The sequence below is a fragment of the Nannospalax galili genome, unplaced genomic scaffold, assembly GCF_000622305.1.
Source record: "Nannospalax galili isolate Female #2095 unplaced genomic scaffold, S.galili_v1.0 scaffold597, whole genome shotgun sequence".
Classification (NCBI taxonomy): Eukaryota; Metazoa; Chordata; class Mammalia; order Rodentia; family Spalacidae; genus Nannospalax; species Nannospalax galili.
Genome location: NW_008339519.1, coordinates 1,900,083 through 1,927,929, shown reverse-complemented (window position 1 = coordinate 1,927,929; position 27,847 = coordinate 1,900,083). Strand labels below are relative to the sequence as shown.

At 37.3% G+C, this 27,847-nt stretch overlaps 1 protein-coding gene across 2 annotated transcripts in view; it reads left to right on the top strand.

Moving 5' to 3' along the window:
* The first annotated feature begins 6 nt into the window (after positions 1 to 6).
* The window catches only part of Nkain2 (sodium/potassium transporting ATPase interacting 2), a 1,147,657-nt gene continuing 1,119,816 nt past the window's right edge, over positions 7 to 27,847 (top strand). For both annotated transcript variants that reach the window (XR_607320.3, XM_008834260.3), the window contains exon 1: positions 7 to 249. Coding sequence is in view for 1 of the 2 variants with exons in the window: in XM_008834260.3 (XP_008832482.1) it covers positions 196 to 249 (54 nt within the window). In the remaining variant the exon portion in view is untranslated. The remainder of the gene's footprint in view (positions 250 to 27,847) is intronic.

The following is a 27,847-nucleotide window of genomic DNA, read 5'->3' as shown; positions in this document are numbered from 1 at the left end:
CGGCTGGAGCTGCCGCCGCCGCCGCGCCAGCAGGTCCTAATGCCTGTCACTTCCCAGGACGTTGGCAGCGGCAGCCCGGAGCCCCTGAGCCCTCGGCAGGTCTGCCTGTCCTTCCCCGCTATCTGATTGGATAAAGTGGGGGCTCGACGGTGGCCGACGTGGGACAGTCTGGCTGTGGCAGGGGTCTCGGAAACCATGGGTTATTGCAGTGGCAGGTGCACGCTTATCTTTATCTGTGGCATGCAACTGGTAAGTGACACTTGGGTTCTCTTATTCTGTAATGTGCCTTTGAGAGAGTGGGCAGGGGAGCGTAATAAGGGGGTATGCCGTAGATCAGGATGGAAGAAAAAAGAAAAGAGAAAAGGTGACAATGTAGTACCTGTATTTAAAAGGATTCTAGGAGGGAGCACTGTGGGGTGCAAGAGAAGTGAGCCTTTCTGCCCTCACCTATTTCTGTCCCTCTAAAGACAGTTTGGTAGGTGCAGGTTAAACTTGTTATCTTCAATTTCTTTAAGCAGAGCGAGATGTAGCTCTTCTGCTATGCTTGGCATTCCTGTTAATGTAACAAGGTGATTGTCAAATATGTTTTACTGTACAGGTGTTAAACAGAAATACAGAATTTAAGACTTTTCTTCTCCATACTTATTTCGCAGTGTATTTAGTCACTATTACTTGATATTCTAGGAATATATTGTCTTATATATCTTTATAACCACTGTTTAGGACAGATGGTAATCTTTCAGCATTCTAGTCTTGAAACCACATTGAGTTTTAAAAGTATGTAGATTGAAGAGAAATACTCAGATGAACTCAACAACACCCTCACCAGACTGAGCCAGTAACCTCTAAATCACAATTGTGACAAACAATCCCAAGAAAAAAAGATCCTGTCTTCCATTATGCATGGTATTGCTCCCGAAATAGATACATGCTATTGTCTGATCCCACCGGATGGAGAATTATATGTACTTTCTGAGGAATGTCGTACAGTTGCAAAAAGGCAAGAAGCTAATAATGGAAAACGTCATGTAGCTGTATTTCAGTTCCCTGAGGGCAATGGAAGGAGTGGCTAAGAAGGGAGTGTAGAGGTAAAAAAAAATTTTACCACTGTTAAATGGTTAATTTGAGTAGGAGGTACTTGCTCACTCCTCATCAAGTAGCTTTTCTTAGAAAGTATAAATTAATCTAAATACCCTAGTTCTGAACAATTGTTTCATAAAGGCTGAAAGGATTAAAGGATGCAAGGAGATTATTGAAAGCCCAGTCATTAAGAAGTGCTTAAAAACAAGAATTTGCTATTGAAACTGACAGAATTCCTTAAGTTTACTTCACTGTTTGTCAGTTGGGAAGTCCATGAGTGTTTGTTTTGTCTTTGATATTGAGCTGAAGAAATGTTTTTGAGGTATATTTTCTTGGGATGTTTTTCTTCCTCTCAGGAAAGTTATTTGATGATGTGTTGACCTTTGAATTATGTAGTATGGTTGTAAAAAATGAAGGAGATGGAAATATAAACATAATTTCAAGGATATTGTATTTTTTAAGTGAAAACCTGCTTCTACTTCTCTACCATAGATTCATTCACTGCTGCCTTTAATGAGAAAGCTACCTAGAAGTTTATTGTGTTAAACTACCTATAGAGTCCAAATAGTCCAAGTTGTATAAAAATTTCAAAAACATTCTTTTTGTGTGTGTCTCAAAACAGATTGCGTTTGCTGATTCACAGTGTAAAAGCATAAAACTGAGAAGAAATGGGTGGGTAGAACATTGTTGTGCCCTTTTCAGCTTTAAAAACATGATTTAACTTAATCATTTAATATAATAGGGCTTTTTTAAGGGTTTCTTAATGTAGCAGGGTGGTGTATGTATTAAAACAAATGACATGTTGTGTGATGAATATAAATTCTTCAGTAACTTAAAAAAATTTAATATATAAATGCCCCAGTGGGGAAGCTAAGTATATAAGTATGATACAGTTATAATCTTCTTTGTGTTTGTGTGTGTGCATATGCGTGTGCATACACATCCAAACAGTGGAGTGTGGAATCATCATGTTTGGATAAGAAATCTGAGTAGTGGCTGAGTTCTCTAACCAACAAGAGCTAGCTGTGACAGGAACACTCAACCTAAGCAAGTGCACATTTGAATCCTGAAGAGTATTTTATACTTTATATGAATCATATGATTTTCTTCTCATTCACACTTCTGGTGTCACCAGGCTAATATAATTAGCAGCCATGTTCATGCAGATGTCGAACGAAAAACAAAGGACAAAGAAATTCTGTTGTATTGATAGGGTGAAATAATAGTACCTTCTGGACTTCAGAGATTCTTGCTAATTGTGTCTTAGTGATGTTTACATAACTTTAAATGTCTTTACAAATAGTTGCAGAGCATATGGAGGTGAAAGTAAAGGTTTTCCTTCTGTGTTTATAGATTTAAAATTTTTGTGTATCTTTGAGCTATTTGGAGGAAAAAAATGTTATTTTACATGTCAACCAGATTTCCAGAGTAAGTTTCAACTTGTGTGCTGACAAAAAAGTTCATTCAGTTTTATAGACTTCTGAAGTGTTCAGTTGGTGTTAGGACAGTTGGACACCATTTGCTTTTGTAAATGCATAGAAAATCCTTAGATTTGTTAAAACTACTGGGTGCTAAAGATACTGTTAAGATAAAACTTTCTTTTGTTTTTTAAATTAACATTAAGTTTCTACAGACATTGATTTCTAATCTTATAGTCACTATTGCATTTTTATTAAAATCAATATTTACATCTATTTGCAGCTTATGTTAGAAAAAGATGTCCTGTAGCTTTAAGTACCATTGACACGGAGCACTCACTCATCAGGTTATTTCAAAGCAGGTGTGGTAATTTGACCATTTGACAGGTGAAGAACAGAGACAGATGCTCTAGAGGACTTCACTGGACAGGAATCCACACCTTTGGTATTAAGTATGTTAAATTTGTTTTATCTTAATGTTCAACAAATATAAGCACAAGTAAACATTTTATTTAAAATTAGGAAATAAGTTTATGATACAAATTACAACTCTATTCCTTGAGAATTCAATATAAAATTTTTATTTTATGAAAAAGTATCTGTCTTCAAATCATTGAACTATATGGTTTTACTGGATTCAGATATTAAGGTGATTCCTATAAGAATGGGTGTAATTTCCCAAAAGAGATTTGCTCCATGGGCAGAAACCAGAATTTAAGCTCATAATCTCGAGAAAGTAATTTCCTTGTTATCACTGCTGCTCTTAATGCTCAGAAACTGAAAATTTCAGATAGTAACAGAAATCATCACTGTATTTGTGTGATGGGTTTAGGAGTGCAGGACAGGAACAATTAAACTTTCTTATTTACAACTTTCAGGCAGCTTGTGAAAGTGTTTGCCTTTCTTTCAGTGTTTATTTGAATCAAAAACTACTTTATATGAATGTTGAAAAACGTATTCCCATGTTTCTCAGGGAAAGAAATCACTCAGAAATATAAAAAACATAAATTATTTTAGAATGAAAAGACAGCTTTGTTTTCAAGTCAGGCATCACCATACCTCCCACATTTTTGTACATCAGACTCTTGTGTGGCATAAGTGTACGTGTCATAAACTATTAAAAGAAAGTCTAGGTTTGCATATAACATATTACCACTTGAAGATGCCATTCTTGCCACATGCTCTATAAACTATCCCTGACTCAGAGGAGGTACAACTAACAATTAGGTTAGTAACGTGTATGTGCAGCTGAGTGAAGCAGCATGTTTAAAAATTAAGAATAATTAGCTGCTTTCACCTGCATGGTTACTAAGCATATTCAGAGGTATTCGCATATTTTAAAAGAGGCCAAAAATATGATGATAGACTAAATAAAAGTTTTATCTTAATTATATACTACAGATATTGTGATTTTATTCAATTTTCACCATTATGAGTTGTTTGGTTATGTTTTAGAAGTCAAAGTACCAATGTGAAGTGGCCTGGAAAGTATAGATGGAATATCGTAGTGTTCCTTAGCTGCTGTGTTTGACATATTGTCCATGGGTCTAATTTAGGAAGGAGACTGAAAATTTCCATATGGTACTTTAGACAGTTGTGAAATAGAAATGTGCCAAGGGATTTCTCAGTTGTAAAGTAGCTTTTTTTATTTATGTTTCTTTACTTCTGTTAATAAAAACAGTTGGAGAATTAAAAAAATTTTAATGTACTCTTTCATTATAACCCAGAATAATCATTCTTTGCTTAATGATTACCAAGAAGGGTGTAGAAAGTTCTTCTGTACTTGGTTTACAGGCAAGTGGCAAACTGTCAAGCTGTTGTATACCTCATTTCAGTTTGTCAAAGTGCAGAGCTTTTCCCTCCTTTCTCAAAGTCTTGGATAGGTAGCATTCTCTGTGTAGATCAGAGTCTTCTCTGATATAAGGTCCTTATGTGGGTAATGGCCCAGAAAGGTAAATGGTAATCACCACCATCTTTACCCCTGGATGTTTCTTTACTTTGGGGTCAAATATTCTACTTGCTTAATCAAGAATTTCAGAATAAAAATCAGGGATGCCTTGAAATAGAAAGTTTTCCTATTGGAGTCTTTTGTTTTTGAATGTGTGTGTATGTGCATGCTGTTTTGGAAAATTATAGTTCGATAGATTGAAACAAATTTCTGCATCTCTATGTTTATACCAGAAATAAAAGTATTATAATTACAGCATCAATTGCATTAAATATTTGTATACTACTAGTGCCTAAAATTTTAGAGAATATAGTTTACTTACACTGTTTGGTGGATTTTCAAACAGTGAAGTATCATCTTTCCTTAAGTAATATGAAACTGATATTGCTGAAATAGAAATTACCCTGTTCCTGTACCTTATAACATACAAGCATCAGAAATCAAACAGACACATCAGAAAAGTATTTCTATTCTTCCACCTCCCAATATACTGATGTCTTTTAACCACTCCTATGAAACTTAATAGTTGTATGTTAAAAGTATAGCAAAACAGTCATTTATCACCTATCAATGAGAACATGTTCTGACAAGGCACCTTGGGCCATTTCCTTATGTGAGTATCATAGAGTGTACTTACACAAGCCTGCATGGTGCTATCACCTACTGTGCACTAGACTATGTGATGTAGTTATAGCTCTGTGTGTATGTGTTGCTATGACATTACAGAGAATGTGGTTGCATATAGATCATTATGGGGTGGATCTATTACATGTAGGGTTCCATGTTTTACTCTTGTGTCACAATAATGATAGGAGTAGTATTTATGCCCGAGTTCTCAAATATGAAAGTAAATTATAGTGTTGGTTCTTACCATCCCCAAGAAATTAAATTATGAAGGAACTAGATAAAACTATGTAATTTTCTAACAACTGATTAGGAAGAAAATAAAATTAATGCACTGTTTTCCTCTTCTTTAATGCTTCAGGTTTGTTGAGTTAGAAAAGCTGCTGATTTTTTAAGAATTTACGTGCTTCATCTTCCTGAAAGCCACATTATCCTGATTCTTTTTATGAGCTCCATAAGCCATTGGCTCCAATTGATAGGAGCATTCTAATGCTTAATATTATGCAAGCTATTGACTTTTGTGCATTTTAACCTGAAATAGGAATATGATATACTATAATTCTAATAATTTAATCCTTTTAACTACTTATAGCTCATTTTATGTGCATTTTCTAACAATTTCTTGAATTTTGTTTCTATAATTTGGTATCTTAAAAAATCTAGCTTTGTTAAATACTAAACAATAATGAAAACTTGCAGTTTTATTAGAAGCTTGCTTAAAACTAAATACTAAGCATTCTTTCTTTCACACTAAAGTTTCTCCAATAGCCCTATGAAGGAGGAAACAGTTACTAATATCCTCATTTTACAGAGGAGGAAATGAAGACCAAGAAAGATAAAGCAGACTTTGAAATCACCGCTTTGTGTGGGGAAGAGCTTGGATGAAAACCCAGATTTATAGGACTCTGAGCTTGTGACTTTGTGCCTCACTGTATCCCTTCCATGTAACAGAAAACATCAACAGCATGAGTTGACTTTGCTTAGAACAAAACATGTCTACCAACTAAGTCCTTGGTTCCATAATAGTCCACACAGCACTATGCAGACTCAGATAGCAGCATTGATTTCAAGCCTTTGTCTCAACCTTCCTGTGCAAGGAATCAGTTTCCCAAATAGGACCTGTTAGTGTGTCCACCATAGATTGAGCAAAAGAAAAACCTTCCAGGATTGAGTAAGTGTCTGGCACTGTTCTACTCTAATTTCTATTCAACAATTGGCAGATAAACACTCAACAAAGTTTTGTTGAGTTGGTATGCATACTCAAAACTGATTCTATGAGAAGAAATTATATTCATTTTTTAAATTCCTGATATTTTTGAAACCAATCCTTTAGAGGGAGGTAATGCAGGATAATGTTCATTGATTGTTTTGGTAGTGACCACACCCCAAATCCTAAATTCAGTTAGATCACCATTGAATGAGAATATTTACTTAAGTTACTGTTTCTGGAAAGGACATAGAGTGAGCAGGTTATTTAAAATATGTATTAGTATGGTAGAGAACACTTTTTGAACTTAAATTTAATAACAATACTTACAGGGCCTTGTACTACCGATCTCTGGACTTCATCCCAGAATTTCTGACTTCTCAGGGATAAGCCAGAGAATTTGAATTTCTAACGAATTCCCAGGGTTCCTATTTCTGGTCTTTAACCAGACCTTGAGAACTACTGTTCAGGTATTAGTGTTCTTGAGAACTTGAATCTAGTTTTGAAATTTCCAATCCTAGTAGATAAGTAACTCATTTGTCACTTTGGCTTGTTACTGATATGAAAGGATGCTTTTCTTCTGGACCATATATGCCTGTTTCTGACTTCTAGCTTAGTCCTATTTAGTTTAAATAAGAGGCATGGAAAATCTTTTCACAGTTTTCATGGCTTTAAATGAATAGGGATATAGAAGAATCTGAAAGCAGTCTTCTCCCTGGTAATGCTGAAATTCAACTGGATTCTTCCTTTACTGGTGAATTCCCTTGTCTGAATAGCTCCTTCTAGAGCTAAGCACAGCCTTGAGAGAAGTGAGGGAATGTGCTGAGAAGCCAGATTGTTGTCTACTCAGCATAGTGCTTCTGCATTGTTTCTGCCATTTATAGTTTTCTTTCTCATTTGAAAAAAGAGGTAAATAATTCCAGGTCCAGTTATCGTAAAGGACACTTAAAAGAATCCAAAAAAGGAGCTTAAATCAAAAAGTCATTGTAATTATTACTGGTTTAATCTTTCACAACTGTTCATTCAGTCATTCCAGGAGTAGTAATAGTTGTGTTTACATTCCGTTGCCATTTTTACCATTTGAACTGTGGCCCTAGTCGCTACAACTAATATTTTATTTTTAAATGTGTTCACAACATCCACTGTAAATTTTGTGGGCTCTGTAAAGACGAATAGCACCAGGTGTAAGTAATTTGAAACAAATAAAAATTATGTTCTATGTCTGAAATGCATATATATTTTTGACATAATTTTTATTATTTCTTTGAAGATTTTATACAATGTATTTTGATCACCTATACTCCCCATGCCTCCCCCTAATTCCTCTCAGATCCATCCCTTACCTCTCTGCTCCCTCCCAATTTAGGGTTCTCTTTGTTAATAACCCACCAAATCCAATTTGTGTTGCCCATATACTCTTGGATGTGGGACCATCCATTGGTAGGTCGACCTACTAGGGGCCACACTCCTAAAGAAGACTGGCTCTCTCCCAGAAGCCACTGACTTTCAATTGATAGGCATATATTTAAAGTATTCATTGAGAATTAAATGTGATTTCACAAAGAACACAGCATTTCTAAAATCCTTTTCTGGACAATGTTCTTGAAGAATATCCTGCTGATCCCAACCTCTTTTACCTTCCCATCTCTGAGTCACAGAATATGTTACTATATTAAGAGCTTCAAAATATGCAGTATTAAAGAATCTCTGCTTAATTCCACTAATGCAGCTTATATTTACAACGTGATTGCAATGATTCAAGAAACTGATTTTTGTTCTATTTGCTGTTCTTCTTCTATGGAACTAGTATTCTAAGGAATGATCTTCAGTAAAGATTACTCTAGGCTAATGATGCATCTTATAGGTACTATTAAATGAATTATCTAAATAATATTTAAAGGGGGACTGGAGAGATGACCCAGTGGTCAAGAATACAGACTACTCTTGTAGGGGACCTGGGTTTGGATTCTAGCATTCCATGGTGGCTAACAACTGTTCAGTTCCAGGAGATCTGATGCCCCCCTCTGGCTTCTCTGGGCATTGCACACACATGGTGCACATGTGTACATGTAGGCAAAATACTCATATACAAACTATGAAGAAATAAATACATAATTTTTAAAAGGCCATTTTACAAAGAAAAATATTTAAAGGTTGAAATCAAGCATGGAAACAGCATATTGTACAGATTTCTGACAAATAATAATACATATAGGTGTATACCAAATATCACATACTTGAAGAAATAAAACCTTTTTTTTTCAGATACTTGCTTGTTACTTTTTAAGTTTACTTGAGTTTCTAGAAATGATACTTCAGCTACTCAGCAATTTAGCTTGACGTCTATTCAAGTACTGTTGCTGATGCTGTAAACTGGGTGACATGCCACAGTAGTAACAGAAGGATGCTTAGAACTTTAGAGCCCCTTGGAGAGGGTGTCTGCAAAGTGCTTTTCTTTGAAAGTGGTGGATGAAGAGCAGTATCTCCATCCTCCATCTGGAGCTGATGCTGGCAACTCCAGCATTGTTCCCTGTATTGGCCTTTGTAGGGCAGATGATGGAGTCCTCATACTGACCTTTGTTTTCTAATTAATGCATGCAAGCCAAAACAGTAACACATTTAATATCCCTGACAATGCTTCATTCTTGAAAACAAATAGGTTTTAGTTTGGCGTGCAGGAATCAATTTATTGCCCCCTATTCTTGTTCATAGAAGTCTTTGTGTACTTCTATGCTATACTTGTTATGCATTGGAGCAAGGAGATATTTTGAAGCCCTTAGCTCACAGCTAGCTGGGTATCAAATAAGAGTGGGGTTAATGTTACATTTTAATTAGTTTGATGGTGTGGAATTTAGATGATCCCAACCCAGGGGGCTTCCATCCAGAAGAGATATGCAAGGTTGATCTCAAAGACTATTATTTTCAGACACCACTGAGAAATGAATGTGCAAAGGATTTCTGCAGCTGCCAGTGGGAGGCAAAGGTATTTGCTGGTGATGTACTGCCTTTTGTGTTCTTGACTCCTGCAGAGGAGCTGTCCTGAGCAGCTCTTCAGTTATAGCACCTGCAGCAGTGGGGGCGGCTTGCTCATGATGCTCCCTAGTCATCCCCGTGGACAGAGTGATTTTGTCCTCTCTCTTTCTAATCTATAAGACAGTGGTAGTGCACTCTGCATGAGAAAGTGTATCCAGGTTACAAGTTTGCTCTGTTCCAGTGCTCTCAGGTGCTTTGGCTGAGATTGGGGTCCATGGATTCATTTAATAGGAACAGTCAGGGAGCTACATATTTGAAGGCTTTAGAAGCTATCACAGATTTGATAATACACAGGTGGATTATAAAGAGCTCTATTTTATTTTTAAAATAAAATTGGAGCATCAATTTTCTGATAGTGTTACTATAACTTGTGGTTTTCTAAAATATTAATGTTATATATAGAAGTGTATTTTTTATTCTTATCAATAGGAATGAATAAAGTTTCATTTTTGTATATCTTTTATAAAACGTGGTTCCATTTTATTCAGTCAAAAGACGTAAATTCCATTAGAGATATACAATAGCCTCTATCTGCTGATGTTTTTCTTTCCTACTGGCCTGCTGTTAGAGGCTTCATTCTTCTACAAGGTGAGGGTGGGCCTGGGGGTGGAGGGGTTCCTGAATGTCTCCCAGTTCAAAAGCAAATAAATATCACTCCACTTAAAACAATAAGCTTTAGGTTACTTGGTGATTCATTAATGAGATTTCTCAGGGGTTTATTTTGGAAAACTTCCAGGGATGTCCCACAGGTTCCTCAGTGCACTCAGTTTTTAGACTATCTTGAAATAGATTTATTTTCATTCAGAAGAGTTTATTTAAAACCAAGAAAGTGGCTTAATTTCAGTTCACATTTAATAAGTATAAATCTGGTAACAACAGGGTTTGCTGACATTTAATTACATGCCTTTTTTATTTTAATCCTTAATGGAGACCTGTTGAATTTCACTTTTTTAAGACTAAGAACAAGGTTGTTATTACCATTCTGCATCTTTGACTCAGGTTTTGTTAAATCCCACAATATAATAACTTAGTTTTCCCCTTATGTTGAAGAAAAAGAAACCCAGTGAATTTTTTTTTTGACATTTTTGTAGTGACTTTACCTGAAAACTAATTCTTTTGCAAAGCCCTTACTTTTAGGCCCATCTTTCATAATGCAAATACAAATTTTACATTAGAAGAACAGAGAGACAGGTGTGTTTAAGACCCTTCCCTCTGTGCTGAGAGATGAAGAAAATCTTGAAAAACTTTCACTTTGGAGTGGCTGCATTATACTAATGATTGTTCTAAAGTGAATGAATTAATGAATTAATGGTAAGAGGAATTAAATAGTTATTTGAGTATATTTTCATCAAGTAGAATTTATGAAATGTCCACACATAAATGAAGTAATAAATATATACTGAATAAATTGTTTCTGCCCCTGTGATAACTGTGATATGAGCTAACTGAAAAAAAATGCTAAGCCTTATGATAAATCGAATATCTAACGACCGACAAAACTTCAGATTACTTTAAAATGAAAGTTGACCCTTTTTTGTTTATTTACTAAGTTTTAGTACTTATTTAATGTTAGGAGCTAAAACAGTTTTACTGACCTCTGTTCATTGTTTCCTATAAAGTTACATTTAAACTCACTGTAAATAAGATCAGTATTGGTGAGACATAGATACTGATATAAACTAAGTCATTCTGGGCACTTTTTGTTTTCTGGTTCCATTTTAAAATTGTTAATTTATATTAGCTCAATTGTATAGTATCGTGTTACTTTTATTTATTATGTTTATTTTATGTGTGTGAGCATATTGCCTGCGTGTGTATAAGTGCATGTCGTGCAATGCCCGTGAAAGGGCAGAAAAGGGATTTGGAGTCCCTGGAACTGAAGTTCCAGAATGTTGTTAGTCGCCATGTGGGTGCTGGGAATTGAACCTTGGTCCTCTGCAAGAGCAGACAGTGCTTTTAACCATTGAGCCATATCTCCAGCCCCGCATATCTAGTGTTATTTAACTCTGTTGATGGAATATTACTTAGATATTCCAAAGACTATTAATTCAGAATAGAAATAATGAAGCAAATTCTGTCTTTATGTTTCATGTCTCTATAGGAAGAGATTTTAATTCCGTATATCATAGGCTTTTTTGAGAACCTGTAAAAGCTGCTTACTCTCTAACCAGAAAAGTACGCTTATTGTTTGAATGATCCACAAAGATTCCATCGCAATTCGTTAATTCACTGAACTTGGGTAAAAAATCATAATATCATTTTTTGTTAATTTCTGGTTCACAAAAAGTGTTTGATTACCAACAGTTTTGATTTTAATAATTTTGAATCCATTTAATATTTATGCATATTTGACACAGATTTTTACACAGTTGAAATATACTTGTGCACACATTTATGCAATACATTATGCACACATAATGCAAGCGATGAGAAACCATCTGAAGGTTTTGTAGAAGAAACAAACTACACCTTTAACAGGGAGACTCAATACCTCCAATATACTATAGAATGATAATACCTATGAGAATATAATTTTAAGGAGATTATGAGAAGGATTAACCACAGCTTAAGTTGATCACCCATTATGTGAAAGACTGGTACATGGCAGGTAAGATTGCTATTGTGAGGGAGTGGAGAAAAAGACAGGTGAAGGGAATGTAAAGTACAAAGGTAAGGGTTTCTGCAGGGTAAAGCAGACTAACACAAGTAGACAAGAAATGTGAGAAGCAGAAAATTGAAAGGTAGCGGACTGGCTCTGGGATAGACTTGAGCCCCTTCAGAAGGAGTTACAACCTTGTAGGCCGGGGTACATGTCTCTGTGGATTTTCACTATTGGGGTTAATGACCCAGTGCTCCACAGTAGGAAAAGAAACATGGTATGAGAGTGCCTGGTGTCTGGAGCAAGCCTGGGGGCACTGTAAGGGGAAAACAGCCATAGAAAGCTTGCTAAATTCTTTCAGAGGCCTTTGTGAAATTTGGTGATATGCATTTTTGGAAAAACCAATTTCTTTCTAAGAATTGAAATGAGAAAGCAACAAAGTTTCTGTCTGTGGACTGAACAAAATTATTGCTTTTGAGTATTCAGAGATGTCTGTGAAAGTAAAGGTAAGGTAAATGATTTCAGAATGAGTGGTTAGATGTTTGAATTGTGCAAATATCTGAGACTAAGGAGCAGGTACAGAGTGAGATGGAGGAAGATGCAGAGGGTGAGGAATGATGCTGCTGCAAGTTCGGGAGTCTAGATCTTGTAGATGAGTTCTTCCTGCATGAAATTCAGCACCTTCTGTGTGATTCAGAGACCTTTGATTATCCTTTCCATCCAGTTATGTTTGGAGGCACTGAGCCCAGCAGTTGTCAGAAGTATCACTATCCTTTTGGCTTTGCTAACTATGATTGGAAATAAGAGACTAAAAGGAAAGGAGCAAGGTTGTTGTGTGGCTTGTGCACAATGGTGAGAAATTGGGGAAAATTCCATTTAAGCAGATGAGTAGATCTCAAAAATGGTTAGGAAGAGTCTGGAAGGAACTGAGTTGAGGTGGGACATGATTCAGGGAGAATGAGCATGGTTGTATGTGAATGGAGTGAGTTTGAAAGGGTAACAGCGGGTTTCAGGAAGGACGTTTTTCTTCACATTGGCAATATTGAGTTTGGACTAGATAACTCTTTGTTATGCGTAGCTGTTTGGTGCATTGTAGGATGTTTGGCAGCATCCCTAGCCACATTTTGATAGGTGAAAATATATATGCTCACTTTCAGCATTACTAAACTGCAAAATAGTCCCATTGTTGAGATCAGCTAAGCTAAAGCAAGGCTTATATAGAACTAGTGGGGACTTCTCTGCATAATAGATTCTGAATCGTAAGAGATCAGTACACGGCTGTTTTAGTTTGCTATCTGTTGCTGTGATGAACACTATGACCAAAAGCAACTTGGTGTGGGGGGGTTGTTATTTCATCTTACAGCTTACTGTTCATTATGGAGGAAACTGAGGCAGGAACTGAAGCAGAGACCATGGATGAATGCTGCTTACTGGCTTGCCCCCCTGGCTCTCTCAGCTACTTCACTTATACAGCCCAGTCTCACCTGCCAAGGGATGGCACTGTCCACAGTGGACTGGGCCCTTCTATGTCAACCAGTAATCACGAAAAATACCTTCAAGAAAGGCCCACAAGCCAATCAGATGAAGGAAATTCTTCAAATGAGGTCCCATCTTCCCAAATGTCTCTAGTTTTCTTGAAACTGACAAAAAATTAACTGACATAAAGGGATTGAAGAGGAAAGGATAGCCTTGAGTGTGAATATTGTAGATCTCCAAGACTCACACACACACTGAAACTTATCCTGGCATTCGTCTGTCCAAATGTCACACTTCTGTTATGTTTTCACATGGGAAGAAATAGTGACCAGTTCCTGTGGTTATTACTTAAATGGGCAATTTTTGAGGATGCCAAAGGTGATTCTGAAAGAAAAGCTCATGCTTTGAAACTTAGGGTCTTTGTTTTAACTTCTATTATAGAAAACACCAAAGTCACCCAAGACCATCCTGTCTTCTTCCACCAGAACTTACTGCTGACAACTTCCAAGCCATCACACACCATTTAGAATAACGTTTTATGTAAATAGAATGTCCAAGGATACAACCTAGACATCCATCAGGAATGTAGAAAGTTCTTGATGCTTCTGCTGTATTTCTAAGCCAGTAGAAAACAAAGAGAACAAGCCAGTGAATTAGCAGTTATGAAGGCTTCTGGGAAAAAGTGGGCAGGTAGTTGATTAGGAGGTAGGTAAGGGGTGCTGAGTCGTGTTTGAAGGAGTATCGACTTAGAAGGCAAAGTTGAAGATTTATTTGAAAGCTACTTTTATGGTCAATTTATGCTCAACCAAGCTTTTAGCATTCTTGGCTGTTTTGCTCTGTTTAGTTTGAGCCGGGTGGATTTTATCTAAAACCCAGTCAATGTCACCTTTATTTTAATGCCAGTAAAGACTGCTGATAGATACTGGGCAGTTTTAATTTATTTTCCTTCAAATGTGATAGTGTGCTAAATCTGTAACAAAATGTTTGTTTCTTCATGAGAGGTCTTCATTTAGAAAGATTTTAGATAAAGATTATACGTTAATCATGAAACATGCACACTTGTTTACATGTATATAAAAACCTATTTTCTGAATATGAGAAGTTTTAGGGAAAATTATGAGCTTTAATTCCATAACATACATTAATTCCATAAAATAGGAATTTAAAAATGGCTTTTAAAAGAATTATTTTTTCAGTCTCTAAAGAATTTAGAAGGGTTTACTTGCACTTTATGAAAGTAGACACATATAGAGACACAGAGACACTGAGACACACATGCACACACACACACACACACACACACACACACACACACACACATTTACCATTTAGGAACTTCTGCTTGAAAAAATACTGAGGCAAATGTTATTCCTTAGGTGATCTCCAAACCCAGGAATATTCATCAAGCATTTTAATATTTGATATCCTGGTTCACCAGAAGGCCCAGTTGTTGTCAGAGAAGTGTGGTAAAACAGCAGAGATTTATCTTTTAAATGATCTTATCTGCTGCATAATTTCTCATGATCCAACTTGATTTCTTTGGGTAACAGTCTTTTTGCGGACTCTAATTTGCATGCCTGGAGGAAAGGGAGTAAATTACATGACTTCTTGAAGGTCCTTTTAGCTTCATGGTCTTATGATTAAATCTTGCATTTAAAATTGCCCTTCTCTAGAAGGACCAGGCTAGAAGGTTCTTTTCCAGCTCATATTGCTATAAAGAGCAATTCATATATCATCTTATGCTTATGATAAGACAAAACAGAGCAGTGTAAAATAGAGCCATAGAGGAAACAAAAGAAGAACCAAACAAATCCTTAAGGTTAGAGCTAGATGGAGTAGAGCTAGCTTCTGAGAAATTACAAACAACCCTCCAAACGTATACTTGGAATCTCTGGATGTCCAGCTGAGTAGAATGGTATATGGAAACGTGTATATGTGTGTGTCTACATGTATGTTGTATTTAAATATGTATGTAGTAAGTGGGGAGTTGGACGGGAAATAGTGATATAGAACAGAAGCAGGAGCGAGAATAAAAGTGATGCTCTGTTTGGGAGATAACTTAGATATTCAGAATGAATGCGAATTGAAGGAATTGACTCTGCAAGCAGTACTCTCTTCTTAGGAAGTTGTTCTTCTGGATGTGGTGGGTTTTGTTAACAGATAATCTTTTGTTTTCAGGGTGAAAAGCAGGAGTCTTCCATCTGCTGACTCCCCTAAAACATCAATGCAGAATGAAATTGAGACAGGGAATGGAGAAGCTTACTGTATTCACTTAAAACAAGTGGAAGTTTAGGTAGGCCAGATTGCAATTATCCCCTGCTGGAATGTAGCCAGGACACACATTAGTGCATGCTCCTCTCTGACTAGCCTAATTAAAGAATTGTTGAGAACTAACAAAGTTGGCTGACTTGCAAAAGTCAGTGCTTGCTAAAATTTGTAAGTTATAAGTACTTAACAATATGACCTGATTTTTATGCTGGGGTCATCTTATTAATTAAAGTTTTCCCATCATCTAATTAGAAAATAGAGTCTTAACTGAGTGTAGAGGATTCCCAGTCTTACTTGCTAATTTAAAGAATGTGGAAAGAAGAAAAACAGTACCCAATTAAAGCAACAGAATGGAAAGCTAGGTCCTGGAAAAGCCTTCAGAGATACCCCATACCAGCCGGGGAATTATTTAGGATGCACTTCCAGTAAAGAGACATTAAAGGGACATCAGTGTGTCAGCTTAAAAAAGTAGAGCTCTCAGCTAGTCCCCAAATTACCTTTTGGACCAGAACGGAATTCTGGGAAGCAAGACTAGTGGTGACGACTTAAAATAAACACTTTGCTTAGTGTCTCAGATGGCAAGCCTTGTTTTCCAGCTCAGATAGTACTTGACAAAATAACAGAAAGAAGGAACAGTCTGAGAAGATTTTAAATGGCCACCTGACACTTTTAGATAAAAGGCAGGCAGGATATTCTAAATATTTCCTCAAGACAAAGTCCTGAATTTGAGGTTTCATATTAAAGTCCTAAGCAGCCTGGAATTTAGTTGGAAATCATATCTTTACAATCATGCCTGCCTAAAACAGTGCAGTAGCCAGGTTTTTCTTTTTTAAAAAAGCATCCTACTAACACCTGCCATGTGCTGTTTGGTGGACTAAGGAGAAAGTACTAAAGTAGGTTGAAAAGGGTTCATCAATGAATGCAGATGATGTGTATGTTAGAGGGTGTTCTAGTTTGCTTACAATTGTTGTGATAAAAACACTGATCAAAACCAACTTGGGGAAGAATGGGTTTATTTGACTGATGAGTACAGTCCATCATCAAGGGACACCAAGACAGGCACTCAGGGCACAAACCTGGAGAACAGACTATGGAGGATAGCTACTTATTGGCTTGCTTCCCCGGCCGGTTCTCAACCTGCTTTCTTATACAGTACAGGACAGCTTGCCCAGGGGTGGCACCACCCACCGTGGGCTGGGCCCTTCCACATCATTCAACAGTTTAAAAAATGCCCCACAGACATGGCCACAATCCAGTTCAATGGAGGAAAATCTTCACTTGAGGCTCCCTCAACACAGGTGTGTCAAGTTGACACAGAGGGTATGTGGCGTTAGTGGATCACTACCATTTCTTATCTCCCGCTTACGTAGATTAAAGTGGACTGTTAGTGTTTGTATACAGGCCATAGAAAATGCAGTGTTCATTCAAGGAAGAAAAGTAGAACCAGTAGGACAAAGGACATTTCAAATTTTTGCTGGAAATTTAAAATCCATCATAAATGATCATGATTACTTTTGAGGACACATACCTGTGTACAAACAGCAGAGTTCTGCCTGGCACAGGCTGCTTCCTTTCCTTTCCCTGCTGACTTCTCAGAGGCTTCTCAGCTGCATCAAACACAACAGGGTCCCCCTGTCTGTGCCAATCCCAAGTACCTCCATGATGGCTGTTCTGTATATCATGAGTTGAGATCACAGGGTGGCCGAAGCATATTGACTTAGGTGACTTACAACTGAATCGACTTTCTTAAAAATTGATCTTTGCTTTGGAATTGATCAGGAGATCATTGCCAACCATTTCCTCTTCAGGAAAACCCCTAAACAGCTTATATTTTGTTTAAAGCCTATAGGATGAAGCTGCCTAAGAATGTTTGAGAGGTAAACTATTGCTTACACCCATTCTTCTGTGAAAGATTCAAAAGTAAGTCAGGCAGAATTACAATTGCAGTTTAATTAAGCCTTTCTCACAAACCCATTAGAATGACTATATCACAAACCATAGGGTAGGAAACATTCTGTTGCATGCCTTAAAAAGCAGGTGATGTTTACACCAGTGACATTGCTCAGGATTCACTTGGGCGATTGCTGCTGTGTTAATGAGTAATATCACGTGCCAGCCAATCACATGTCCCTAGACCATTATACAAATTGAAAGTTAAAGGAATATAAAGAATACTGACCTCATGGAATGTGGGAGGCATGAAGCATTTTTACACCTAATGGAGTTTTGCACTTATGAATCATCCATTTTTTCTTGTGGTTAAAAAATAACTCCTTAATGAAACATGCCTCATTCATGTTGGCCCTCAGTATTTTAGATCAGGCACCTTATTTTCAGTTTGTAGGCTCCAAGTGGCTGTGTCAATCCAGGTGCTGACAAGACTAATGCCTGTGTAAGATGCTGCTCAAATAAATAGTGCAGAGGGAATCATTGTCACCTAATTGGATCATGCTGGCTCTAAGATTTATTTAGTTTTGGATCTGGCACTTGACTTTCTGTTACACTCATAGAGTTGGGAATCATAAAGCTTTGCATCTGAGGCCAGTAGACCCTGCAGACAACCTTGTAATGTTACCATATAAACCCGACATTATTAGCTGTGTTTGTAAACAGAAGCATTCTGCTATGTAACAAAAGTTATACTTTTCTTTATGCTATGCAGGAGGCCTATCCTTTAAATCTACGGTGTATGTGTGGATGTGGCAGGCAGGGGGTAGATGGCTGGAGCAGTGGTAGAACTGAAGGAAGATGAGGGAGCCATCAAGTTCAGAAATACTGTTTCTTTTTAAGGTCTTCTTCTCTTTGAATGTGGGCATCAGTAAAGTGACTTGTGTTGACCTAACACGTGATTCCCATGTTTAAACTAAAGTATCTGTGGAGGTATAGCAAGGGGTTATCTGAAAGCTTATGGGTTTTAGAAAATAGTGTAATTTTTAAAAATTTGTTGCTGGAATCAGATTCTCAAATCATGACTTGACAATACATGTCCATTGGACACAAATTTCTTGACTTTACTATGCCTTGTTTAAATAGAGGTGATAATCGTATTTACCTGGTAGAGCTATTTGAAGACATAAAATACTTAATACATCTAATTTTTTTGAACAGTGACTGGTACCTGTTTAGCACTCAGTGAATGCTATTGTCATATGAAGAGTTTTGAAGTCTGTAAGGATTAAAATTTTACAATAAGTGACATACAGTTAGAATAATTTCTTTATTATGCAGTGACTGACAAGTTCAAGGCAATATTTCAGAAACAGTAGGTAGGAAACATAGGACCAAAATCAAACGGAGGAGGAATGAAGTCAGGGAGACCACCCAGTAAGCTATGGTAGGAAATAACTGGTTTTAAGCTAATGAGAGCCTAGGAAAAGGGCTACAACTAAAATGATGATTAATAAAAAGGAAAACATGTTATTTTCTTTATAAACATTTTTGATATAACAGTATCTCTATAGAGCACTGTATGAGGAAAGGGATCACTTGGTACTGGATTCCGTCAGTCCTGAGTGTGAAAATAGAAGAATAATTGCCGAGATGTGGTGACAGGCAGGGTAGTTTGATGGAGAGATCAAGAGGATGGCAAGTCACGATTCCCTGGGAGAGAAGAAAGGAGTGACATTGTTATTGGGTGCACTTAAGTGGGTAGAGCACACTGATAATGTGAGAGTGACTGTGAGCTTCTTTCAAATTGTTTTGGACTTGTAGTGGCAGTGTCAAGGCAATGGAAAAGAGCAGTGTTACAGGTGATGAACATGCCCCAAGTCAGTTGCAGAATTTTATAGAGGTCAAACTTAGGAATGTAGAACTAATTCTGATTTCACTAGTGAGAAATAAGAGCTTTGGGGGCACATTTTCAGAAGTGCCTCTCATAGGATTTACACTGAGTGGGAATCCTTGAAGAAAAAATGATATGCACAGTGTCTGGAGAAAGACCAAAGAATGTGTCATTAATGCATTAGACATGAGCAGACCAAAGGATCAGATGGGTAAAACACAAATGAGACTATTAAAGAGACAGAGGCTGGGAAAGCTGTGGATATGAAGCACAGGTAGTTTTGGTGAAGCAATTTTATTAGAATAGAAAGAAATCAATGTGAGGGACTTTGGAAGATATATATGGTTAGGAAAGGAAGTATGGTATGATACATAGACGATTGTTTTCTTTAAAAATTTATTGAGCTTTTGTACATTTCATACCACAGTTCTTAATCAAATTTAGATCCCCTTCCCCATCCATGCCCCCAAACCCCCACTGGACCTTATTTATTCTGCCATACATTTTAATTCCTATCCAATCAAGCATTTATACCCAGTGGTCCTTCAGTGAAAATTCATCCACTGGAGTCTAGTCAACCTATGTAGACATCATAAGTAAGTCCTGCTCTCCCTCACCCAGGACTATTCAGTCTTTAATAGTTCCCAGTCTAGGGCCAGCCTGCCACCCTTTTCCTGTGCTCCACCCTAGGCCCTTGTCTGATTGAGCTGGCATGGGTCCTGTACTGAATGCCACCACAGCCACAAGTTCATGTGTGTAAGCTTCCAGTGTCCTGAAAGTCTCTGTTTCTCTATGTTCATGAACCAGCCTTGGTTCTTAAAATCTTTCCACCCCCTCTTCTGCAATGGTCCCTGAGTCAAGGGTGGGTGAGGTTTAATATAGGCGTCCTATTCAAGGACACACACTTTTCAGACTCTTAATCTCTAAAACTTAGTCAATTATGGCCTTCTGTGTGCATCACAGTCTGTTGTATAAGGAAGCTTCACTGGTGAGAGTTGAGGGATGCATCAGTATTCTTGCCACCCCCGTTCCACTATGCTCTTTGAGTTTTAGGTGTGGAGGTTTCACTGTAGATGTGTCACTTAGGGATGGACATCTCTCAGACATATATTCTCTGTTTGTGACCAGTTGTGGAACTCTGCAGTAGCTTTCATTTGTTACAAAAAGAAGCTTCTTTGATGAAGCTTTGATGCATACTTGTCTGTTACTATAAGGATCCATATTTAGCATATGGTAAGAAATTTCATTTGTCTAGAGATGTGACAGAGATAGGATTTTCTCTAGAATCTATGACCTCTATGCATATTTGTCACATAGACCATTCTTTAAGAATGGTTTAGCTTTAGATTTACTAATAACTGTATGACCTTTGATGAGGTGTCTGTAAGGAATTGAATTTGTCTACACATAATTGAAAGTACTCATTTTTCATTTAGTAGCCACTTTTGACTTTTTGTGGCTATCTAAATATATATAGAAATGCTATACATGGTCAGGAAGCTGAAAGAAATATAAGAGGCCCTTGGGCACCCATGCAGACAGATCTCACAATCCTATGAATAAGCTCATACACCTTACCAATAAACATGAACTACAGGTTGCCACTGAAACAACCTTATGTTTAGATTGAACCCAATATGCATGATCTTGTAGTCACTGTAAAGCAGTGCAGTCAGTTTGAATGCACAGGTTAAGAAAGATCTTTCTGGATGTGTACTGAAGGCAGTAAAAGTGACAATACTCAGTAGCAGCTAAGAACAAAAAAGGTCAAGCAAAGAAATACCACAGTTGTGGTATATTTTAGCAGGAGTGGGTGTTATCATTCAATCCTATAATGTTGACTTGCTCTTGACTTTATTATTGTGGAAACAACAACAACAACAACAACATAATAATAATAATAATAATAATTTTTAAAGTTAATCAATTGTGTGTGTGTGTATGTGTGTGTGTTTGTCTGTAATGTGCAATGGAATGGTGCTCCTGTGAAGTCAGAGACCAACCTGTAGTAGTTCATTCTCATTCTCCCCTGTGGGTAACCAGGGCTTGGCTGCAATTGTTGCACACCAGCCATCTCTGCAAGCCTAGTTTATAACTTAAAAGTAACTATTTCCTGACTTACTCATCAAGGGGAAAGGTTTGATGTTTTGGGCGCTAGCTGCTTATTCGTTTTATGACCTGGAAGAAATGTGCTGTTTCCAAAAGTAAGATATATACTCTATGCTTTTTGAAAGATTGGTCAGAATCCATTCTGGGTGCTATAACAAACTGAGTGCCTTTCATTTTTGATTTAATAGCGATGTGTTTGGTAGATGAGTAGATAGTATGGGAAATTGTTATGTTCATTCTTGTCAATTTCATGGAATTTCGAATCATCATGGAAACAAATCTTGGAGCATTTCCATGTAGAACTGAGGTAAGAGACATACTTTAAATGTCTATAGCATCATTCTGTGCGCTGAGGTTCCAGAGACTGCATAAAGAGAAGAAAGCTGGTTGCACATTGGCTTTGGCCTCTCTGCTTCCTTACTGAGGATGTGGTATATCTCCCCACCTCAAGCTTTTGTTGGTTTGATGTCCCCACCATGATGGACTGTGCATTCAAACTCTGAGCCAAAGTAAACTCTTTCTTCCTTAAGTTGCTTTTGTTGTGATTTTGCTGTAGCAACAAGTCAGGTAACTAAGATACCTACAAATCCCAGCAATATATTTCTTACACTTGAGAAGAAGTCAAATGTTAAAGTGCCAAGAGAATGAGTGCCTGGCAAAAACCTATTTTTTGGTTCATAGATGTCTCCTTCTGGATATGTCCATACTAGAGAGGTGAATGAACTGTCCTGAGTATGTCTTAAAAGAGAATTAGGCCATTGATGAAGATTCTGCCTTCATGACTTAATCACCTTTCAAAGGCCCTATTTCTTGATAACTTGAACTTATATTTATAGCATATAATTTTGAAGAAAGGTGGAGGACTTTCAGATCATAGCACTATTATTCTGACTGAACAAAAATGATTTCCAAAGGAATAATCCTCCATCATGGAGTGACTGTGTTTAAGAGGTATTTCTATCTTAGATTAAATTATTGATACTGATTGAAAAAGTCAATCTCAAATATACCTACATCGTCACGTGTTTTGAATTAAAATACCAGAATTGAATATCGTAATTCAGAACAAAAAGCTTTTTACTAAGCCCACATCTGCCAGTTATTCTCTTAGTTCTAAAATGGAAAGTTTAGTTTATCTGAGATATCCTAAGAGGGATCATTAGAGTGCAAAATATGGGCTAAAATAGGGATATATACCTGTCCCAAAGCACTGTTTCCATTGAGCTTTTTGTGAAAATCACTGCAACTGACTCATCTGCATGAATCAGCAACTGTGATACATCAGAACACCCCATCTTATGATCTAGAAAGACCCTGCACTGTGTTTAAAGAGTTGCTGTGCTTTAAAAACAATGATGAAAGCCCTTCTGCAGCATCGGGGAGGATCTGTGTTTTCAAACAGTAGCCCATCTCATTTGGAGAGACAGTATAAGTATCATTAAAATGGTAACTCAAATCAGTGAAAGCACTTTTCTGGAAGACAGATTAAAAGTGATTAAGAACCGCTGTGGTTTGCCAATAGATACTATTTTAAATTACATTAATTTCTGAATTAAAAAAAATACATGACTGCTTTTAGTGCTTTAGAAGCACATTTAGTATCCACAGAAAGGCAGGGATTTGGTGGGGTGATTCCATTATGAGTATTCCTTGACCTGGAAAGAAAGCTCATGGTGCTGATAGATGTCACAGCAAGGCCACTTGGCCAGCACCATTAACAGATGCAGGCCACAACTGCAGGGAAAGAGTGTTTTCTTGACTCCAGAATGCCCAAGAGAAATGTGTAGAAATCGAAATGGTCGAAAAGTCCCTCAAATGTCACTTAATTTTACTTTTAATAATGTAAATTCTGATGATTCATTATTTCTTTAGAATTATTATAAAATATACTGATGAGATTTTCTGTTTTAACAATTTTTTTTTTCAGTTTTTACAATTTTATTAGAATTTTAAAGAAAAAGAAACCCTTAGGGCAGGCAAGCTGGTAATCTTGGCGGCTGCCTTGAGGAGTTGAATTGTAGGAGGAAAAGAAGACAAGAGGCCATGCAGGTTTAGAGCCTGTGTGGGAGGTAGACACATGACTGACTGGCAGCCACATGGCTGGGAGAAGGAAGCCTTAGAGAAAGTGAAGAAATACAAGATGCTAGGGGCAGCCCAAACCCTTAAAGAAAGCATGTTTAGTAAGAAAGGCATAAAGAAGAAAAAGGGAAATTCACAGACTACATGGCTGTAGCTAGGAAGTTTGCCCCGGTAGGCAGGATTACAAGCTGGAAAAACTCGCTATCTCATTGCACTAGGTAATCCACCAGCCTCTTTAGCATAACCCGCCTTCCTAGGGGTGATCCTATGACCAGATGACTGACCAGTTAAACTTACATAAAATGGAGGTGCTGGGGTATTACATTCCCCATTGGCTCTGGGACATAAGTCAAATCTTTGACTTGTTTTGATTTTGAGGGTCATATTTCCTTAGTACTCTAATTTTGATGTCATTTGGGCACCACTTGATATATCCAGTTAGGCAATTTAGGAGGCATGGACCCAACAGTAAGGCTAGGAGGAATATTACCAGAGGCCCAGGAAAACTCAATTACACCTGAGTCACTGGCGTAAAAACAGCAAACCTCACCTGAAGCCATGTATGAGCCACCTTTAGGAACAGTAGGTCTGTCCCCTTTTTGTTCTGTAGCACCGTTTCAGCTAGGGAGTTAGCCTGTCTCTCCAACTGCCGATGGAGTCCTGTAGACATCCGATATCTCTGTCTATCTGGGAGTTTAGAAGCCTAAAATTTTTATTACACGTGGCTGGGCTACACCCAAGTGCCTATAATGTCTGTTTTCACAAGGATGGCAGCAGGACTTCTCTTGTCCCTTGAGAGACCTGGGTTAAGGTGAAGTGTTTCTGCCCTGTCTCTCTGCTATAGAGATAAACCTGGGGGAGAACATGGCCTCGTATGTACATGTCTCCATGCTGAGAGTCCCATTTTAGTTATTTTGTAGTCATGTACTTAGTAAGACTGAAGGTGCATGCCCATCAGGTGGGTTCAGGGGCTTGAAAGAGTAAACCCAGGTTTCCCGAGAACCTATGGGGCAAATGTTGCTCTAATATTTTCTCTCCTATGATGAGGTAACCTTTAAATTTTAAGGATTAGACAAGAGTTGTTAAATACTTTTGATAGTTCTGGACTTTAAATGCTTTTAGATCAGTGGTATTTGGCACACTTACACTGTTGTAAAACCATCACCACCTTTTCTAATGCAATTTTTCCCACAGCCAAACAGAAACATTTTATCACTCAAATCTCATTCTCCCCCATGTACCCTGCCATTAGCAGCCAACCTTTTATCCCCTCTCTGTGTTTGATTATTCTAAACACCTCATAAAATGTAATTGTACGTTTCTGTTATTTTATGACAGGTTTGTTTCTTTTAGCATATTATCTTTATGGTTCATTCACACTTCATCCTGTGGTAGAATTTCTTCTTCTTTTGATACTAAGTCATACTGCATTATATGTATATACCATTTTGTTCATATATGTATCTGTCAGCTAACACATGGGTTGCTTCCCCATTTGGGCTATTATACACAGTGCTGCTATGAACATGGATATGAATGTTCAAGTCTATGTTTAATACTTTGGGTGCTATATATCTAGAGATGGAATTACTAGATAATTTGATAGTTCTACTCTTTAGAAGAAGAACTACTGTATCATTTCTGTAGTGTCTGTATCATTTTACTAGTCAGTAGTGAAGGGTTCCAATTTCTGTGTGTCCTGGTTAACACTCTTCTGTTTTGCCTCGCTTTGCCCTTTCCCTCCCTTCCTTCCGCACTCCCTCCCTTTCTCATATATGTGAAGTTTGTGGAGTGCATCTCATTGCACATAGGGATGAGTGAGGTTAAGCTTCTGTGTATTGCACTTACCCCTCTATCTAGTTTGGAGAAATGAATATTTGAGTTCTTAGTACATTTTAAAATTTATTATTTAAAATTTATTATTGTTGTTCATCAAAACATTGTTTTAGACAGAGATGGTTAGACATGTGGTATTCAATAGTTGATACTCTTGGCAAGAACCCAAGCATATTATACAGATGGATTTTTCTGACCCAGTATCATAATATCCAGAGACCTACTTATTTGCCTGCAGAGCAACTGGGCAAACTTTGCAGTTTTATTTATTGTTTATTTATGTTATCTTTTTCTGAAACTCAAATAATTAATAGGTCTTTTTTTTTATTAACCAGCATCAGGCATTAAGAAGTATCAGTTTCATCAGTAGGTATGTGCTATGTTGAATGTCAGGGTTCTTTTATGTGTATGATTTAAAGAAAGATGGAGTGTGTTAAAATGCTGAATATGCACATTTTAGTGAGTGTATCATTTGAAACTGGGTACATTTTTAAACGAGACACTGATATAGTTACCTTAGCAAAACTCAGAAATTCTTAAAATTATTTTCTAAGGTATATCAATAACAGACATCCTGAGAAAGAAATCAGGAAACAATACCATTCAACCATAGTTCTCTGTCCCCAAATAGAATACCCAAGATAAAAATCACATAAAGGAATTGAAAGACCTATAAAATGAAAATTTTAGCACCCTGAAAGAAGAAAATTGGTTGACAAAGACACTAGAAGATTGAAAGTCCATGTATGCTCATGGATTGGATTGGCAGAATTAATATTGTGAAAATGACTACATTAACTTTCTGAAAGAACCCTTCTGATTCAATGTAATGTTCATAAGAATTTCAATGATATTCTTCACTGAAATAGAAAAATATAACTGAAAATTTATATGGAAGCACAAAAACATTACATAATAAACAGATAATCTCAAGCAAAAAGAGCATTGCTGGAGGTTTCACAGTACCTGATTTAAAACCAGAGCCACAGTAACACAAACATTATCGTACTGGCACAGAGGCAGACATGTACATCAGTATGATAGAGTAGAGTACTCCTCAAAGTGCCAGGTGATTTTACAAAAGTGCCAGTAGCATATGTGGGAGAAAAGACTACTCCAACAAATGTATTGTGTGACACTATTGCTAGGGAGAAATGAACAAAATCATCTCACCCAGATAGGGAACCAACAACAGATCAAAATAAGGATACCACCAGAGTCTGGCTTGGTGAACCAGCGAGTTTCATTGGGGTTACTTATAGAATTATGGGTGAGGAGCAGAAACGACAACTGCATCACCAAAAATCCACCCAAGCATAGCTACAGATTTGTGAAATCTGGAAGCCTGGAGTTTACTGCACAATTTGCAGCAGCTCAACAGGTAGGAGAGTGTATCTTTCAGGCAGGACAGTTGGCCTGAGCCTCTTCAAGAGAACTCTACTAGTCTGTTGACCCTTGTTGGCAGCATGGCTGATATAAGACAGTCACTCAGCAGTCTTAACTGCTGACATAAGCTTGGAGAGGGAGGAGTCTAGTTGCATCTGGACAGTTTCAGGAACTTCCTGAGGCTTTTGAGTTGTTTGCTTCCTGGAGGAAATTCTTATACAGTGAAATGATACTGGGAAACCTGGGAAAACTGAATAGCCACAACTGGATAAAAGAATGAAAGGAAACCCCCATCTTTCACTTTGTACAAAACGCAATCCTAAATAGTTAAAAATTTTAACATAAGACCTGAAGCATGGAAACTGCTAGAAGAAAGCAAATCAAATATACCATATGAAATCTAATTGAAAGATGATGATTTTAAAACAAGATTTTAGAAAAAAAAACTGAAAAGAAACATTTCCTGTAACAGTCTATGAGGAATCTTGCTCTAGGCATCACGAGTTATAACTTATAGAATAGGGTTCTAATACCCCAGGTAAGGAAACAGATAGAAAGAGGGTCATCCCTTCCTCATGCCATGTTTGCTGGTCATGCTTATTCCCAAGGCAGAGATTGGACTTCAGATGTAATTAAGACATAACCTCCATTTAAGGCTATGAATATCACTGAATTTCTTATCTGGTCCTAACTTGTTAATCATTTCAATCTAGGTATCCTTCAGTGCCAGTTCATCCCCTGGATTCTAGTCAGCCTATCTACTTAAAGTAGATCTTAAAGAAGATCTACTCTCCTTCACCCCATACTAATTATTTGACAATAGTTCCTTGCTGCCCTGCCCCCACTCCATGCTCCATGATGGGTTTTGTCTGATAGATTCAGCATGGTTCTTGTGCATGCTGTCAACATTGCTGCAAGTTCATGTGAGCAAGTTTCCAATGGCCTGAAAAATCTGTTTCCTTTCATTCATGTACCAACCCTGGCTCTTAACAATCTTTCTGCC